This window comes from Engraulis encrasicolus, chromosome 2 (genome assembly GCF_034702125.1).
Source record: "Engraulis encrasicolus isolate BLACKSEA-1 chromosome 2, IST_EnEncr_1.0, whole genome shotgun sequence".
Taxonomy (NCBI): domain Eukaryota; kingdom Metazoa; phylum Chordata; class Actinopteri; order Clupeiformes; family Engraulidae; genus Engraulis; species Engraulis encrasicolus.
In genome coordinates this window covers 18,673,329-18,692,542 of record NC_085858.1, presented here as the reverse complement: position 1 = coordinate 18,692,542, position 19,214 = coordinate 18,673,329, and the positions used below count along the sequence as shown (strand labels likewise).

Sequence of the window (19,214 nt, the reverse complement as noted above, 5' to 3'; positions counted from 1 at the left end):
CAGCGAGCATGCGCTGTATGAAAACAAGTCACTTTGCGGCATTTGTGTTGTTGAAGCGGGAAGCGAGTCAAACGACGACACTCGGCTCCCATTGACAGCAACGCTAAAACAGACAGCTGCAGTCGTCCCCGGAGCGGACAAACATGCCACGAGAGATCATAACACTGCAACTTGGACAATGCGGAAATCAAAGTATGAAATGTATTTTTATCCTGTTGACAAGTTTTCTCATCAACCTCATTGCAGACCAAGGCCCGTTGTAGTAGCCACTGTTAGCTAACGTTTCTTGATGTGGCTAGTTGGGACAGGGAGCTAACGTTAGCAAGTATGGTAGGAGCGAACATTTGCCTTTCTGATTATAAGCACCAAGATGAAACTATCGCCATTCTTCCGATTGTCGCTGTTTTGTTGTGGACAAAGGCCATATCACGGCTAACTAAATTGCAAAGTCCGCTGTGGACCATCATGTGCAAGCTGGTAGCTGTATCACGCTAACTTCGGATGGTGATGTCACATTGATGGATTTCTATTTATTTTCCAGTAGGGCTGTATCAAGGCGGGACTCACTAGTTCGACGCCCTTTCGGTACTTACCGCTTACGGCATACAACCCTAAACCTAACCATAACCCTAACCTTAACCCTAACCCTAAACCTAACCCTAACCTTAACTCTAACCCTAACCTTAACCCTAAACCTAACCCTAACCTTAAATCGCTTGTTTGAAATGTTTGATTACCATGTGAAGTACCGAGAGGGCGTCAAACTAGTGGGTCCCGTATCAAGGCTGCCTGAATGCAAGTTGTTCATAGGGTGGATAGCATGTAGAACTAACTGTATTCAGGTGTCATACTTAGTTGTTGCTAAATTAAGCATTAGATCGATTTCGGAGAACTGCTTAACTTATTTATGGGGCTTATGAATAAGTTATAGCATGACCTTATCACACTGTTTTTCTTGTTATGCATGACAACACCTTTCTATTGATTTTATGAGTGGGCCATTTCGGCTTATGCATGCATTCTGCATGCACTATAAGATGCATCTAACATAACTTTGTTCAGCTCATGTACAGTATATGCTAATTTGTATAATTGTATTATTGATTCATTAATTGACATCAACACAGCCTACCGATTGTATCATGCAACGTCATTGCACTGTGCATCTGAACTGTACATTTGTTTTCAAAGATGCTTGTTCAGGTACAATTAGGGAGGGGTGTTATTTGATGAAAATGTTCAGATTCAACTTTAGCCCAGATTTTCTAATGCTACCATGTCTTAGGAATACATTGATGTAAAAATTTTAAAAATCAAGCCCGAAAACCCCCCCCTACCCCAGAAATTACTTTTTAACCCCCAAAACGCCTGTTTTTGTGCTAATTGTCTATAGTTCCCAATGTTTTATGAGGTACAGAGTAAAAATATGTCCATGCTGGATCATCTAATGGCATTTCATGTGGCATGCCATGCCGGAGGTGTACTTTGAGCAAAAAAAAGTCAAATTTCAAGGTCATATTCAAGGTCAAAGGTCATCAATATGGTCTTAAATGCCTATTTTCTACCATTTTTCCATGGTTCCCCATCTTTTATGGAGTGCAGAATAGAAATATGGTCATGCTGGGCTATTGACTGTATTTCATGTACCATGCCATACTGTAAGTGAGCAGCAAAATGTGTAGTGCCAGTCCTACTTCAGGTCAAAGGTCAGGAAAATGGTTTAAAATGCCTATTTTTGATGTTTCATTGTAGAAAGTCAACTAAGGGCACTTAAATGGCTACTTATGTGTTATGCCAATATTTTACACAATGCAATATCTTATTTCTAGGTTATATTGAGGGTTAAAGTGATCAAAATTGCTTAAAAATCATGTGAACGGATCATGGAATATAGCCTCTTTGTAAAGATGTGCGCCCACCTACATTCCATGATCAGTTCAGACCCAATCAGACTTTGCTGGAATGACTCAACTACATCATAACAACATTGACATGAGAGCCTTAAGAGATAAGAGATGAAGACTTGGTCATTACAAATTTGAGGACAATAAGGTTGAAACATAGGCTCTGTGCGTCTCTTTTATGTCACAATGATCAGTGTGGATCACTTTTGTGATATCAGCCTGTCCAGTTAGGAAGCAACACTGTGAGTCCATTTGACTACTGTTGTGCAAATTTTTAACAAATAGTGGGTAGAAATGGTAAAGGTAATATAAACAAGCCCCAAAACAGAGTTATCCTGTAGGTGATGGCACAGCCTATCTCTCTTTTTCCATCCTTTCTGGCTGTTTTTTGGTCACATGCATGTTTTCAATGTCCCAGCCCTGGAGTCTATCATCCACTAAATTTGCTCAGCTGTTACTCATCCAAGATACCACATCAATGTGTGCTGTGAAGAAGCAGAGTGTTCAGAGCATGGACGAGATGTCAAGAGACATACAGTTACACCAGGGGACGTATAGGAGACTAGAACGGTTTTAAAACTTGGAAGTGGGATCACCATCTCCTTCCTTGGGACAGGTGGCACAGGAAAAGCACTGCCAGAGCCCTGAAAATGAGGTTTGCAGGGTACTGATGTGTATGTTTCTGCTCAACTGGTCAGAAATAGTCTTCATGAAGTCTGTTTGAGGGCCTGGTATCCACAAGTGAAGCCTATGCTTACAAAGAGGCAAAGAGCAATTTGCATGAACCAAAAAACATCAAGAAAGGCATATTCACCATTGGTAACATTGATGCTGTTGTTGTTAATTGTTCTTCACATGTGAAACTTCAGTTATGATGGAAGAGGGTATTGTCCCTGAATAACACACATTACAATTTTCTAAGTATAGTAGCAACATGTAGATCTGATTTGAAATTGGTGCGATGCACATAAAGTTAACTGATTTATCGTTTTCACTTGGGTCATCCAACTTGCTTGACCTTTGTCTCTTAGGTCCCTTTCGTTCTTTAAACCACATTATTGTGACACATTAGCAATATTTATGATTAGAAAAGTCAAGAGCTAGATCAAAAGTGTGTTAATATTACAGGTTTAATCATTTTGACATTTGTTTTTTCTGGAAAAACGGTTTGAAAATAGCACCCCCCATCAATATTTTGTAACCTTTGACCTGTATTATGACCTTGACCCATTGTACTTGCATAGTTCAAAGACCTAAGATCATTAAATGGACCATTATGAACATAATCTGTGTGTTGCACTGGGTCAGCAACCCAATGACACAATTTTTTCCTTAAAAATCGATATTTTGTAACCTTTGACCTTTATTATGACCTTGACATTGCACTTGCATATTTCAAAGTACAACTGTGATATGCTATGCCACATGTAAGACCATAAAATTGCTAATATGGGAAATAATTAGTGCATTGTACTGGAACAGCAGTTGAAAAGCACGTATTTTCCCCTTAAAAATCGATATTTTGTAACCTTTGACCTCTATTATGACCTTGACATTGTACTTATATAGCTCAAAGTTCTACTGTGATATAGCATCACACATTTTAGACTATTAAATGGGAAATCATGAACATACTCATGTGTAGTTCTTGGATAACTGTGGATATACTGACAAAATAGGCGAAAAACGCATGTTTTTGGGTGGGAAAAGTAATTTCTGGGGTAGGGGGGGGGTTTTGGAAGATTTTTTCAAAAAAATTACACAGCGGTGTTTCAAACATGTGGTAGCATCAGAAAATCAGGGCTATTGTGGTATTTGGTATTTACACCCCCCCCTAGTACAATCACCAAGCCACTGATACAAAGTGCTATATATTTACTTTTATTATTATTATTATTATTATTATTATTATTGTTGTTTACATATTTTACATATATTTACATATTTTAAGCTGACATAATGATTTATGGATTGTAATTGTGCTTCTTGTACAGTTGGATTTGAGTTCTGGAAGCAACTGTGTGCTGAACATGGAATCAGTCCGGAGGGCATCGTGGAGGAATTTGCCACAGAGGGCACGGATCGAAAAGATGTGTTCTTCTATCAGGTAAGGAATGAATGAGTACAGGAGTGTATCCCATATATAGACTTTTATGTGGCACAGCACCACAAAATAAAAACTGAGCACCACAAATTGGTCAGCAGCTGCACATCCACTTCAGTGGGAGTAGAACTACATGCATAGCACTTGTACTGACCCAATGTTTTTTTTTTTGCCCGTAGTACCACAAAATGCTACTTGGTCTGTGAGTAACTCGAGATAAGTCTTAAAATACCAAGGCATCTGAGTATGTTGCATTGCAAGCTGTCATTGAACTGTCAGTTCTATGTCTTTGTTTCCATATAAAGCAACTGAATGTGATAACTGTTGGACCGTCTCTAGGCTACGGTGATCAAAACTCATAAAACGCTCACTAGTGCTGACACTTTTACCCTCACTGTGGTGGGATGGTATTGAGCAGCTCAGTGACCTCTCTTTGCCCCATCCAAGCAAGTGATACTGTCCCATTTTTTTGGAAATGAGCTTATTTTACATCTTCCCTCGAGTTAAAAAAATAATAGGGTTTTACCGTTCTCCTATACTTTCAACCGTTCTCTGGGTATGGCAGTGCAAATTTTACCTCCAAGCTAGCTGTTAACATTGAGACCAGTTAGCCGCCAGCTGACTGTGTAGATATTTACTGAAAGCTCTTCTCTTGCAATTTCAATATATTTAAACTTTGATGTCCATAAAAGTATAAACAATTCCCTATTGCTGGCACAGTTCTACCCCCCTCCCGCTTCCTGTCTCTCTCCCTCCCTCTCTCTCTCTCTCTCTCTCTCTCTCTCTCTCTCTCTCTCTCTCTCTCTCTCTCTCTCTCTCTCTCTCTCTCTCTCTCTCTCGCTCTCTCTCTGGTGTTGCATGATGTTGAAAAGCCTAATATGATGGATCGGGCCTTGAGGCAAGGTCCTGATGTCCAGTACATTCCAGATGTGCAGATGTTTTTAAAATTTTGATTTGACTGTGTACAGCTTGTCAGCAAGCGTTTTCTTCTCATGCGTGTAGAATTCACAATCACTACGTTTGCATGAGACATTTAATTCCGAATTAACTCACTTTAATTCTGAATAAAGGTTAATTCCACTTTGAAAACGTCATGTAAACACTTCGGAATTAAATGAAAGATAAAAGTAAACTCGACCAAACTATTTAATTCGGAATTAAAAACACCAGTTAACCTCAGCCAATGTCTTTTTCTAGACCTGCATGACCATTTACTGTATGTCAGTGCAACACAGTGGCCTGCTGCTGATGTTGGGCTGTGTTCTATTTTAATGCAGTACTCCTGTAATACTCAAGTTCTCCACCAGATGGTGCAAAATCACAACCTGAAATGCAGCAGTCTGGAGGAGTCTAATGCATGTTAGGCCACAATTATGTCTGTCTGTCATATCAGATTTAGCAGGGCAGCACTCATCCTCATTAAGGTGTTTCTAGAGTGTGTCAGCATCGGTAAAGTCATGTGCTATCTGAAAAGGAGAATCTTTTGCAGCAGAACACTTATTGTTGATTTTGCCTCACTTGGATTCATATTTACACAGTTGGTTTAGTGTACAGCTGTATCACATTGGCTGTCAGGCACACTAACTGTAATCGATGCTGTATATTTTAGGCACATATGCTTACAGTGTTCACGATTAATACTAGAGGTGCTCCGATTGCTCGGCTGCCGATCATGACCGGCCGATAATAGCCAAAAATAGCCTGATCGGTGATCGGAAAAACATGCCGATCAAAAAACCGATCGAGAGATATTAAATTCCTCACGCAACCATTTGCCTTTACACCTGGCGCTGCATGTAGGCGCTGGCTCTGCACAACTGCAACTGCACCAAAAGAAGGCATCTTTGTTTGTCTTTAACTTTTCGCCATTCCCCCCTTCATTTCCACCATTCATAACCATATCTGCATCAACAATGATCTGATTTTCCGATCCATGCGCCGTTTACCTGACAATGTAATTTGCGATTGAGTACTCGCCAGTGAGCCATTTTACGTTATAACCTGTGTAGTTGCCTCGGTCAGCACGCGACAACTTCACGTTGTCAGCACAAACATGTCAATTATTGTTTTCAAAGTTGTAATTGGCAGTCAGTCGATTAGTTTGATAGTCGCTGAAACACCAAACGGCGACAGATGTGGTTAAAACTTGAGAGAGATTCAGAACGGTAGTGGAGCACAGCAACTGTGGACGGTGACAGAGAGGGGAGGGGCTCTCCTCACGAGGCTGCTCATTTAAAGCGACAGGTTGTTTTTTTCTCGTATGTGGAAGACTATTTGATGTAATGTTTCAGTTTCAATTCAATCTTAAATAGTTTAGTTATTCTATGCAATAACTTATACATTGATTAATACTGTAGACTGTATTACCAACACTAGTCTGAAAGATAATAATAATAATAATAATAATAATAATAATAATAATAATAATAATAAAAATAAAAATAATAGGCCTAATAATAATAGCCTAATAATAGACATGTGCAAATTAAGATTGATTGGTTTATGGGCAGAAATGGTATTCAATAAGGATAATTAATAGGCTATTAAAAAAATAGGAAATCATTTTTGTGATCGGCAATGATCGGTAATCGGCAGATAAAGATTTTTGGTGATCGGTATCGGTGATCGGGCCAAAAAATGGTGATCGGAGCACCTCTAATTAATACTGGGGTCACTGTGTTATGACGACAATCTTGAGATCTGTTTGTAAGAAAATATTTGAAAGCTGCCATTTGTAAGTTATCCTGTTGACATACGTGAAGCCTTGATTCTGGGATTTTGGAAGTTGTACATGGACTACTTCATGTACTACTTACAGAATCCCATGACGGCTAGTAATATGACTAAAACAAGTTGCAGAATTCTACCTCAAGGAAGAACTGTGTGCGTGTGTGTGCGTGTGCGTGTGTGTGTGTGTGTGTGCGTGTGTGTGTGTGTTGTTGGATGTGCAACCGGCCAAAGCTATTTTACATTCTTCTCTGTCTGCATTGTCTCTGGCCAGGCTGATGACGAGCACTACATCCCCCGTGCCGTGCTGCTGGATCTGGAGCCTCGAGTCATCCACTCCATCCTGAACTCGCCCTACGCCAACCTCTACAACCCCGAGAACATCTACCTGTCAGAGCACGGGGGCGGTGCAGGGAACAACTGGGCCAGCGGATTCTCTCAGGTGGGTTACGTACAACTCACTCACTCACTCACTCACTCACTCACTCACTCACTCACTCACTCACTCACTCACTCACTCTCTCACACACACACACACACACACACACACACACACACACACACACACACACACACACACACACACACACACACACACACACACACACACACACACACACACACACACAATGGGACTTGCTCATGTTTATCTTGTGTAGTCCCAAGTAACACATCTCACATTACTTCATTGGCACCAGATGTGTTGGACACACACACACACACTACGTACATTCATGTCACACCTCTTACAACCCTATTCAGGATTCACACCTAATTGTGAATAATAAATGGTTATGCTGAAGGCATGTCTGTGCTTGTCAAATGGCTAAAACGTCTGTGTGTGTGTGTCACAGGGAGACAAAATCCACGAGGACGTCTTTGACATCATTGACAGAGAGGCGGATGGCAGCGACAGCTTGGAGGTACAGTACGCCACACCCGTCAACCAGATGGCCACACCACCGCATCACTTCCCATGCAGTTTCAGCAAGGGCTTGGCCAAATAATTCAAGTCAAGGGACTTGGTGTTTGGAACTGTTAATTATCGATGCACCTGTCTAGCTTTAAAAAAAAAAACACAGAGGCATTGAAAATTGGAAAGTCTGAGGCATTCTTTTGTCTTATTACTGAAAACCCCCCCGATTATTATATTAGGATAGTTCTTTCTTATTTGGAACTAGCCTAAAAACAGCAGGCATATATCGGCCACAGTTAAGAGCAGCTTTGCACTACTTCAAAAGTGCCGTGGCCTCAAGACCGCCTCTGTTCCTGCTCTATGTTATTTGTTTCACACTGTTTAGCAGCCCGCCTGTGTAAGCTCAAGGCGACTGTGTTCACAGGGCGAGACGGTGTGGGAACGGGGTTATGCAGCGAGTTCCTAAATGCGGATGTCTTGTGATTAAAAAGTCACGTCATTTACTGAAATATCCCCAAGATGAAAGACGGGGGTGAAGAGAAAAAAATAACAATCTACGCCATCCTTCTTTTTAGTCGGGACGCTTACGCAAATCAGTTAGGCGCTGGTTGCGTAAAACTACAAAATGTATAGTGTTACACTCTCACTCTCTCTCACACGCACACACACACACATGCGCGCGCACACGCACACACACACACAGGCACACACACACACACACACACACACACACACACACACACACACACACACACACACACACACACACACACACACACACTGTTAACACACGAAACACACACACACACCCTGTTAACACACACACACACACACGTTCGGTGTAGAGGCATGCATTACCCCTTAGGAGGGTGTCATTTGACGGCTATTAAAAGGTCTCCACCCTCTAAAACAGCAGAGTCCACTCCCCACCCAGAACGCAAGGCAGGGCGGCCCCGCTAGGTAATTACCATACCGCCCCACTCATTTAGGATCCACGACTGGTCAGCATGCACGCACGCTGGGTGTGTGTGTGTGTGTGTGTGTGTGTGTGTGTGTGTGTGTGTGTGTGTGTGTGTGTGTGTGTGTGTGTGTGTGTGTGTGTGTGTGTGTGTGTGTGTGTGTGTGTGTGTGTGTGTGAGAGAGCTGTGTGAGAGAGCTGTGTGAGAGAGCTGTGTGAGAGAGCTGTGTGTGTGTGCTGTGTGTGTGTACTGTGTGTGTGAGAGAGCTGTGTGTGTGTGCTGTGTGTGTGTACTGTGTGTGTGTACTGTGTGTGTGTGTGTGTGTGTAAGAGAGTGTGTGTGTGTGTGTGCGTGCGTGCATGCATGTCCGTGTATGCTTGTGCGTGCATCCGCATGTGTGTGTGCATGCATTTAGTGCACCTGTGGGGTTGGCCAACTGTGTATGTGCAAATTCGGTGTGGGTTGGCAAATTGTGTGTGTTTGAGAGGGAGAGAGAGAATATACCGTACACACCACAGGAGTAATGTGTACCTTTGCGGGTACAGGACTGTAGTGGGCTAGAAGAACTGTGTACTTTCACGTGAATAGTGTGTCCCTGTGTGTGTGTGTATGTTCGTGTCCTTTTGAAAGAAGGTCAGTAGAACAGTCCTCGCTATAAATACTTGACTATACGCTCTAATTATGAGGAGGAGCAGTAGTTCAGGTCACCAGTACCGGTGCGCTAACACACACCTTGTTTTACACACACACACACACACGCACACGCACACACACGGGTCAAAGCCGTCCAACGTGACACTGTCCTTCAGTGCTAACAGATGCTTTTGCTTACTGTAACTGTGAAAAACATGAAATTTCAAAACAATTTTTTGGAAAGTGAATGCATGAAAGCCAAGCCAAAAAAATAATCTTTTTTTGCATTTAAAGTCAGCAAAAGTATCCGTTGCCCTGAAGGACATGTTGGACGTCTTTGACCCACACACACACACACACATTGACATTCACTCTCACATTGACACACACTAACAGTAATCGTTTGTGTGTCTTTAGGGTTTTGTGCTGTGCCACTCCATTGCTGGAGGAACTGGTTCTGGACTTGGCTCCTACTTGTTGGAACGTCTCAATGACAGGTAAGGTCACACACACACACACACACACACACACACACACCCTAACACGCATGCACGCACATGTGTGCGCAAGCACATACACACACACTTGTATGTAGGTACAAACACACACACACACTCACTCACTCGCACACTCACACACTCACGCACTCATTCACACAAACACACACACACACACGCATTCACTTACACACACCCGCACTCATTCACTCACACACACACACGCATGCACTTATTCACTCTCTCTCTCTCTCACACGCACGCACACACGCACGCACACGCGCGCGCGTACGTACGTACGTACGTACGTAGTGTAATTTCAAACACACACATATCCACATCCAAGAACATGCCCTCTGCTGAGGGTCACATTGAATGCTCAGGAGAGGCATCCTGTGCACTGCAGGCTTCCACCATACATATGTACCACACTCATTTCTCCAGTTCACCCCCTTCATGTGATGGGGAGTCCCCTTTGATATGGTGCCCACGGCCCTCCCGAATTGGTGGCAGGGGCCCTCATGACTTTGGCAGGCCATATGCGGGGCCCAGTCAGTGTTTTGCCCGGGGGCCCCGTGTATGGTTGTTCCGCCTCTGATGGTCTCCTTGTGCTACATGTGTGTGTGTGCAGGTACCCTAAGAAGCTGGTGCAGACCTACTCTGTCTTCCCAAACCAGGACGAGATGAGTGATGTGGTGGTGCAGCCTTACAACTCACTGCTCACTCTCAAGAGGTTGACACAGAACGCCGACTGTGTGGTAAGACACACACACACACACACACATACTTAAATAATATCATACACTACTTTTTCACTTCTTGTTCTGTGTAGAAATAAAAATACAATGCATTCCATCTTTCTTCTCTCTCTCTCTCTCTCTCTCTCTCTCTCTCTCTCTCTCTCTCTCTCTCTCTCTCTCAGGTGGTCTTAGATAACACAGCACTGAACAGGATTGCCACAGATCGACTGCACATCCAGAATCCCTCCTTCTCACAGATCAACCAGCTGGTAAGAGCCGGCCACCTACGGTCCACCCACATTCACTCTTCTCCTCATTACACAGTACACCAGTGCAAGCCACAGGAAATGGGTCCTTGCATTGCATTTGGTGGATGCTTTTCTCCAAAGCGCCTCACAAAAGGGAAGATAAACAGCACAAAGTGTGGGGAAGGTACAGAGTGCAGCATAGAAGGTGTGAAGGAGTAGAGCATGGTATGTGTGCATGACAAAAAAAGTCATCAATAAGCATTGTTTTGCGTGAGCAGCCGTAACCTAGTGGTTAAGGAGGTGGGCTTAAGTTCAGAGGGTTCAAATCCCATTTGCAGGTTCAAATCCCCCCCCCCTTTCACTCCCTATCTCACTCCATGGCTGAGGTGCCATTGAGCAAAGCACTTAAACCCACATTGGTTCAAGGACTTGACAGAGACAATTCTGAGAGACAATTTTGAGACTGTGCTAAAATATGGTATTGGTGACTAGACTGTATACTGTGTTTGATGTTTTCTTCAAATTTCTTTCTAAGAACATGCAGCATGCAACATGCTTGCCCTTGCGTCAATCCATCAAATTTGTATTTGTAATTGTAAACACAATATCCTAATATCAGTAGCCTGTATTCAAAATAACGGTTAGTCACTTTGGATAAAAGCCTCTGCTAAGTGTAATGTAATGTTTTTAAAGTCAGTAATGAGATGAATTATCTCTCTCTCTCCCCCTCCACCCCTTAGTTGAGCAATTTAACAACTTTTTTTTTATCCTTCTCCCAGGTCTCCACAATCATGTCTGCCAGTACAACAACTCTGCGTTACCCGGGATACATGAACAACGACCTCATTGGTCTGATCGCCTCTCTCATCCCGACGCCCCGCCTCCACTTCCTCATGACTGGCTACACTCCGCTCACCACAGACCAATCGGTGAGTGAGAATTCCTTCCCGTGTGTTTACGTGTGTACATGCCAGGGATGGTGTGTGTATGTTTGTGGATAGGAACCCATATGAGGAGTCCACAGGAAAAACAGGCAACGGAAAAGTTGAGTCACCAAATTTCTATTTTTCAAGTTACTCCCCCTGTTGGTAATGGGGGTTGCCTTTTCAAACGAACCTGAGAATAAAGAGTCAAGAGTGAGAAGTGTTTTATTATCCCATTTGCTAAATGCTAAAATTATACCCATGCCCTCCTCATCTCTGTGGGGGCATACTGTAATATTTGTGTTGAAATGAAAAGGTGTGTGGATTTATGATCGCTTTGCCGGTTTCTTGCTGTAAGAGCACAGTCAGATGACATGTGGTTGTTTACTATAATTACTTGTTTGGTTTTTGTCTTTGCATTCCACTGTGTGTTCCTTGACAGCACACTACCCCTTTTTATGTGATTCTGAGAGACAATTTTGAGACTGTGCTAAAATATGGTATTTGGTGACTAAACTGTATACTGTGTTTGATGTTTTCTTAAAATGTCTTTCTAAGAACATGTGGCATGCAACTACAGCTTGCCCTTGCGTCAATCCATCAAATTTGTATAACACAATATCCGAGAACACTTTATTTTAGTGACACATCTATTAGCGCTAATACATACAATGTTAATGTCTGCATAAGTACCTTGTAAGGCATGTACTAAGAATGCTAAGGCCTACTAGGTCCTTACTAAGGTTAAATTGGTAGTAAATCCTCATTGTGCATGAACAAGGCATTTGCGAATACATGCCTAACAAATGTTTGATTTTGCTTTGTACATGCCTTACAAGTTACTTATACAGGAACATTGTATGTATTAGTGCTTATACATGTATCCCTAAAATAAAGTGTTACCCAATATCCCAACTGCAATGTTCACACACACACACACACACCAGTGGTTGCGCTAGACTTTTTTACAGTCCGTCATTTTGACGGACAGGGTCGAACAAAATCCGTCATCGCCTATTTTTTAAACTCTCCACCTCCTTTCTCAATGTGGGGGGTCGCGACCCCGCACCGAGAACAACACATGCGCAATTGCGGCCACTTGAGAGTAAACCGCTGTGAATACACCCCCTTTCACTCGACATTCATTCTCCAACTTCAAGGATGGAGTAAATTTTGCTGTCCACTTTCTCTCTCTGCCTCCCTCATTGCACTGTTTAAAAAGCTGCAGATATATCTCATGACGCACGTCTGCTTCAGTGTTCAGCGCTATGGTCACCACAAGCACTTTTTTAAAAGACGCGTGCAGGGCTTTATCCATCAGCTGTCAGTCACTCGTTTTGCTCTGATTAATGCACCGATTGTAATACGAAGGCGCAGTGTTAAATAATATTCGCGTTGGACTTCACATGCACAATGGAAAGGAAAGCCGTCTTGAAGCAGAAAGGTGTAGCCCAGACAGTAGATAAAGGCACTGAAGCCTACAACAGGAAGACGAGCAGATTTCGCAAAACTTTGTTGAAAAATGTCAGCGACGGTAAAGGGAGCCTCTCATACGTAGCCCCATCGGCTTATGTGTTGGCTCTGGGAGCGCGGTAAAGTTGTCTGAATAAAAAACATATCGCCTATAATGGGAAATGAGAGAAGGTTAGCCGTTTCTGGCAACGTTTGCCAAGTTGTAAGTCGCGTTGCCTGGTATTATTTAGGTTCTTGAATATCCGTCGTTTTTATTAGTTAATGTCCTGAAGCCGTTTTAGACCTGCGTTGCCTTTGAGTGAAGGTTCTGGCTAGCAAACGTGCTATTCGCAAGCGAGGAGTTATGAAAGAATGCTTCTATGAAGGGCGATAGAGGGACAACTTCGTCATTGGCAGAAAGTCAGATAGTCGGTAAATGTAGTAGGCCTAGGTCTACACATAGTTCTGAATCTTAAAGTCGAAGTCACACGTGTATGGTGGCAACGTCTTAGTTATTTTAATTCATTATTTTGAGCAAGTGCAGAGGCGCGCGCTCTGCTGCAGCCAGCCGCACAGGCCAGCTGCGGCGCATGGTATGACAAGCAGGGAGAGAGGGAGAAAGGCAAACGATAGTAGCATGAAATTATCTGCGCTGACAACTATGCCTAATTGAAATGCATATTTGCTCTACTCGATAGAGGCGTAGGCCTACTTAAACTTGTGATTTATTTATCATCACCCTGAATATTGATCCGTCAAAATGACGGACAGGCTTCAGAATTTTCCGTCATCCTTCAAAAAAATCCGTCAATGACGGACATTTGTCGGTTAACGCGACCTCTGACACACACACACGTTGACACATTGGTACTTGTTTTCCCTTTCCACTTAACCAGTGTAGCGAAGGGGAGTAGAGTTGCCCAGCTGGGACTTGAACCAGAAACCTTCTGGGTTAATAAACTGGGACTCTGACCGCTCCACCAGAGAGCCAGGCTCATTGGCGTGGCAGTCAGAACACACCCATAACCCTAGTGATGGTCACTCCATCACAACTGGTCTTGTCTGTGTGTGTTCCCTACCTCACCTCACCTCCTCTCTTCCCCCTGCTGTAGGTGACCAGTGTGCGTAAGACCACGGTGCTGGACGTGATGAGGAGGCTGCTGCAGCCCAAGAACGTGATGGTGTCCACAGGCAGAGACCGCCAGACCAACCACTGCTACATCGCCATCCTCAACATCATACAGGGGGAGGTCGACCCCACACAGGTGCGTGTGTAGTGTGTGTAGTGTGTGTGTGTGTGTGTGTGTGTGTGTGTGTGTGTGTGTGGAGGACTTGTGTGGACGGTAGCACCCGAGAGGAAGAGAAAAAATAAACTGTTTTGGTGAAGCTTGCTCCAACCTTTATGAAAAAAAGTGTGAAGTTGCAAATGTGTGTCCATGTTGTTATGACTGTAGCCATTAATGTTTGTGAATTAATATGATAGATATCATATCAATATGATTTACCACATTTGATCCACATAAAACAGTGTGTACTTGCGACACAGATGAAAGCGTGTTCTGTGTGCTCCCTCCTGGTGCAGGTCCATAAGAGCTTGCAGAGGATCAGGGAGAGGAAGCTGGCCAACTTCATCCCGTGGGGGCCGGCCAGTATCCAGGTGGCCCTGTCACGCCGCTCCCCCTACCTGCCCTCCGCACATCGCGTCAGCGGACTCATGATGGCCAATCACACCAGCATCTCATCGGTAAGCCCCGCCCCGCCCCGCCCCGCCGAAGGTGTCAATCCCAGTTTCAGGAAGTGAACATTTGATCCATGCTGCTCTGGATGATCTATCATGAGTACTCAAGAGAGGTGGAGTTGGAAGTTAACTGTGGTAGGGTTCTTGCCTCTGAACCGGATTTTTAAAAAAAACATTTTTGGGGGGGTTTTGTGCTTTATTTGAGATAGTATAGTGACAGATTGACAGGAAATGAGTGGGGAGAGAGAGACGGGAAAGGACCGGCAAATGACACAGGCAGGAATCAAACCCGGGCGGTTGACATAGTAACCTAGTGCCCTACCGTGTTAGGCAACGGTAGGGCTCTGAACCCGATTTTTGACACATTGGTCACATTTTACCCTCGCTTACCCTCTGACTATGGCGTGAAATGAATAGTCTGTAGTCTGTAAAGCTGTGGAACTAAAGTTTGGTGTAAAATGGATGAACTGCACATAATAGGCCAGCGTAGCTGTGTCATCAGTGTGCATCCCTCCCCAACGACACTACACAGATTCGATCAAAACAAATCAAACTCCCTCCACAGATAGAGCTCTGTGATTGGAGCTGCAATTTACCTGTTTGGTTTGGTTTATTTATGGATATAGGAAGACAAAAAGGTATCCAAGGGATAACATGTAAAAGCGTAAACACTTATTTCCAACATGGTCCCTGATGGAAGAGGACAAGACATAACAAAAACATGTAACAGATATCACATACACATATGCCATCACATTCCTACGTCACCTAGTTCTCCACTTTATTCCACAAAAATACTCTAACTCTTTGTTTAAAACACCTTTTTGTTTCTGCCATTTTAATATTTAGTGGAAGGCTATTCCATAGCATAATCCCTGTATAAAAGAAAGAGCTGCGAGCTGTGCTTTTTGAAGCTGGTACCTTACAGGAGCGAACACTTGCTCTTGTTCCATGGGCATGTTGAGTATGCACCATTACAATCTGGGATCCCAAGTACTTAGGGGCTATCCCATTAATAATGTTAAACATATGATTCAGTTTTAGCTGTTCAACCCTTAATTTCACAGGCAGATAGTCCACTTTCTTAAAATCATTTGAAGTAACATGATACCTAGATGGTTTACCTAATATAAAACGGATCATGTTGTTCTGCATAACCTGCATTTTATTTTTTATTTTCACTGTCAGGCCACTGTACCATGCTGAACAGGCATAGTCAAAATGGCACTGCACAAGCGCTGACAAGAGCAGTTTTTTTAACTTTGAAATCTAATTGCCTTGTGTTACGGTACAAAAATTTCAATTTAGAAGCACTTTTATACAATAGCTTCTCTGCAATTGTATGACCAGTCAAAGTCTGATCGCAATTATGCTGCAATATCTGGCAATATATATCTGTCAAAAATTGTTCTGCTGCTAGGTGGGTTATTTGTCTAGTTAGCGAGACTAATTGGACCCTAACCTCATCTGACTCCGTTTCACTCCTCATAGGGGGGAATGCCCTCCTCCCTCCCAACGGTCACTTGTCCTCTGCAGGGAAAACCCCACCTTGCCCTGTGCCAGACAGCCAGTCAGTTACAAAACCAAATTACGGCCAATTGCATCGGCCTCGCCAGTGTTCTGTTCAACCAGCTTTTAGGTCCAGAGGTCCAGATGAGTTTTTGTCTCAGTCTTGTTTCTCAGACAGCCACGTCATGTGTGGGTGTTGGTTAGATGTGTGTAGTCTACTGCAGACTTTGGTCTAAATGTAACATTTGTTTTTTTCTCTGTCGTTCTCTGTCTGTTTCTCCATGTTTTCTGTATTTTTTTATCCATTTGTTTTATCTTTTTGTCTATCTTTATTTTTTTTCTCTCCTCCTATCTGCTTCATTCACTATATTTACTCATTCCTCTCTCTCTCTCTGCATGTCTTTCTCTGGTTCCTCTCAATAACCCTCCCTCATGTTTTGCTTTTCTCTCTTCCTCTTCCCCCCCCCAGCTATTTGAGCGCACGTGCCGGCAGTATGACAAGCTGCGTAAGCGCGAGGCCTTCCTGGAGCAGTTCCGCAAGGAGGAGATCTTCAAGGACAACTTCGACGAGCTGGACAACTCCCGCGAGGTGGTGCAGCAGCTCATTGAGGAGTACAGCGCCGCCACCAGGCCCGACTACATCTCCTGGGGCTCACAGGAGCAGTGAACCAACAACGTAGCCTACACACATGAACACACAGAAGCTTGGCCATATGGAGGCCCACACACACACACACACACACACACACACACACACACACACACACACACACACACACACACACACACACACACACACACACACACACACACACACATGAAAGCACCCAAACCGGGGCCCTGTCAAAGCACATACACATACACATACATGGACATACAGTCACAGGGGCTGTGTGTCATCCAGTGGGCCTATAGACGAATGGAATCTTGTGAAGAGGAGTCTACACAGATATATACACACATGTACACAATCTTTCATGACAATGTCCTGAAGCCTTCAATGTCCCTAAACGACACTCAACGAGTGGATGTGTGTGCGCAACTGTTTCTTGAAGCTCCCCCAGTGTCCTGAAAGGAAAAGTCCCAGCCAAGCCCTCTGGCAAAGTAGAGTAGCAAAGGTTGGAGAGGCATTAATCCAAGAACAGCCATCCTGTCCCTGTCCTCTTCTCCTCAGAGCTCTCTCTCTCTCTCTCCTTCTTTCTCACTCTCTTTCATGTGTGCCTCGAAATGCTCTGCTGTTGTAGTGAAGTGCTTTGTTCAATCTGCCCATCTCCCCCCCCCCTCCCCTCTCTCTCTCTCTCTCTCTCTCTCTCTCTCTCTCTCTCTCTCTCTCTCTACCGTACAATCACTGCTACCTCTCTTCTTGCTTCACCTGTCTGACTTGATCAAAATGCCATTGCTGTTCCATAGCACTTAATAGATGTAGATGGACCTTCTCAATAACATGTAGATTCAGAAACAGCCAGCCGGCCAGCTGCACTTCAGACGGCCCAGTTCCCCCGTAGAGCCACTGAGCAAAGCTAGCTGACTTGATGCAGACAAAGTAAATGGAAGGCGATTGATTTCCTGCCTGGAAGATGATGTCCTGTCGTTATGATGCGTTATAACCTCTTGAGAGATTACTCCCACGGATTAAAAAGGATAATCTCCAGATCATCCCGTTAGCATTCACAGAAGTAGAATCATCATCATCTCTCTCTCTCTCTTCCTTCCTTCCTTCCTTCCTTCCTTTGTTTCTTGGAACACCCCTCCTTCTCCCCTTCTCTTTCTCTGTCTCACAGACAACATCCCCTCCTCTCTCTCTCTCTCTCTCTCTCTCTCTCTCTCTCTCTCTCTCTTTCTTTCTTTCTTTCTTTCTTTCTTTCTTTCTTTCTTTCTTTCTCTCTCTTTCACACACACACACACACACACACACACACACACACACACACACGTTTAAAAATAGCTCAGGCAATCACATACAAGATGTGTCTGAATGTAACCCAAGAGGGGCCCGGACTAAGACTGGAGACGGAAATGAAGAGGCAAAGAGCTTGCACGCACACATTGCGTGTACACACACACACACACACACACACACACACACACACACACACACACACACAAAGCTACTTAAGTTAATGTATCCCCCTACACACACTATACACAACTATACAATCATTCTTTTCCCTCAGGAGGCTGAAATATATGTGCTGTGCGTCTCTCTCTCTCTCTCTCTCTCTCTCTCTCTCTCTCTCTCTCTCTCTCTCTCTCTCTCTCTCTCTCTCTCTCTCTCTCTCTCTCTCTCTCTCTCTCTCTCTCATACAGCTGTGTCTGTGTTGCTTCATGAACACATAATTCTTTGTGGTGTGTGTGTGTGTGTGTGTGCGCGTCTAAACCACTGCATTTAATGTAGTCCAGGTGTGGATGGTGGAACGTTTCTCAGCTCCACTGAGCTCTTAAAGCACTGCAGCGGTTTTAAAAAGTAGACCTCGGCTTCCCTACCCCCACCAACCACACACACACACACTTATTTTACACCACCTCTTCACTTCTCAGCCTGAACATGAGCCCAGTGTGCGTGAGCTGGAGCTCTGTCTGACGTCACACACCAACACCCAACACACACACACACACACACTTCCGTTCCCCAACCGCCACCCCTCCCCCCGTCCCTTGTCCCTGCTCCCTCACGCGACCCAAGTGTAAATACTCAGCTGCTTCAGATTTACTGGAGTTGTGATATGGTGAAAATAAATGGTTGTTTTTTTTCTTTTTTCCAAAAGTGTACTTGGTCATTATTGTGTGTGTGTGCGTGTGCGTGTGCGCGTGCGCGTGTGCGCGTGTGCGTGTGTGTGTGTGAGAGAGACGTAGAGAGAGCAGAG

At 43.9% G+C, this 19,214-nt stretch overlaps 1 protein-coding gene across 1 annotated transcript; it reads left to right on the top strand.

Moving 5' to 3' along the window:
* Positions 1-62: 62 nt before the first annotated feature.
* tubg1 (tubulin, gamma 1) lies at positions 63-18,235 on the top strand. The gene is made up of 11 exons (XM_063223839.1): positions 63-192; positions 3,899-4,011; positions 7,010-7,177; positions 7,590-7,658; positions 9,661-9,740; positions 10,372-10,498; positions 10,663-10,749; positions 11,508-11,657; positions 14,216-14,368; positions 14,686-14,847; positions 16,820-18,235. Exons 1-11 carry the CDS (start codon positions 144-146, stop codon positions 17,015-17,017), a joined length of 1,356 nt encoding a protein of 451 aa, XP_063079909.1. The 5' UTR covers positions 63-143; the 3' UTR covers positions 17,018-18,235.
* The last annotated feature ends 979 nt before the right edge of the window (positions 18,236-19,214 follow it).

Coding starts and splice junctions, on each gene's coding strand:
- tubg1 (XM_063223839.1), top strand. CDS start 144: ATGCCACGAGAGATCATAACACTGCAACTTGGACAATGCGGAAATCAA. Junction 14,369..14,685: donor GGGAGGTCGACCCCACACAG/GTGCGTGTGTAG, acceptor CTCCTGGTGCAG/GTCCATAAGAGCTTGCAGAG. Junction 14,848..16,819: donor ATCACACCAGCATCTCATCG/GTAAGCCCCGCC, acceptor TCCCCCCCCCAG/CTATTTGAGCGCACGTGCCG.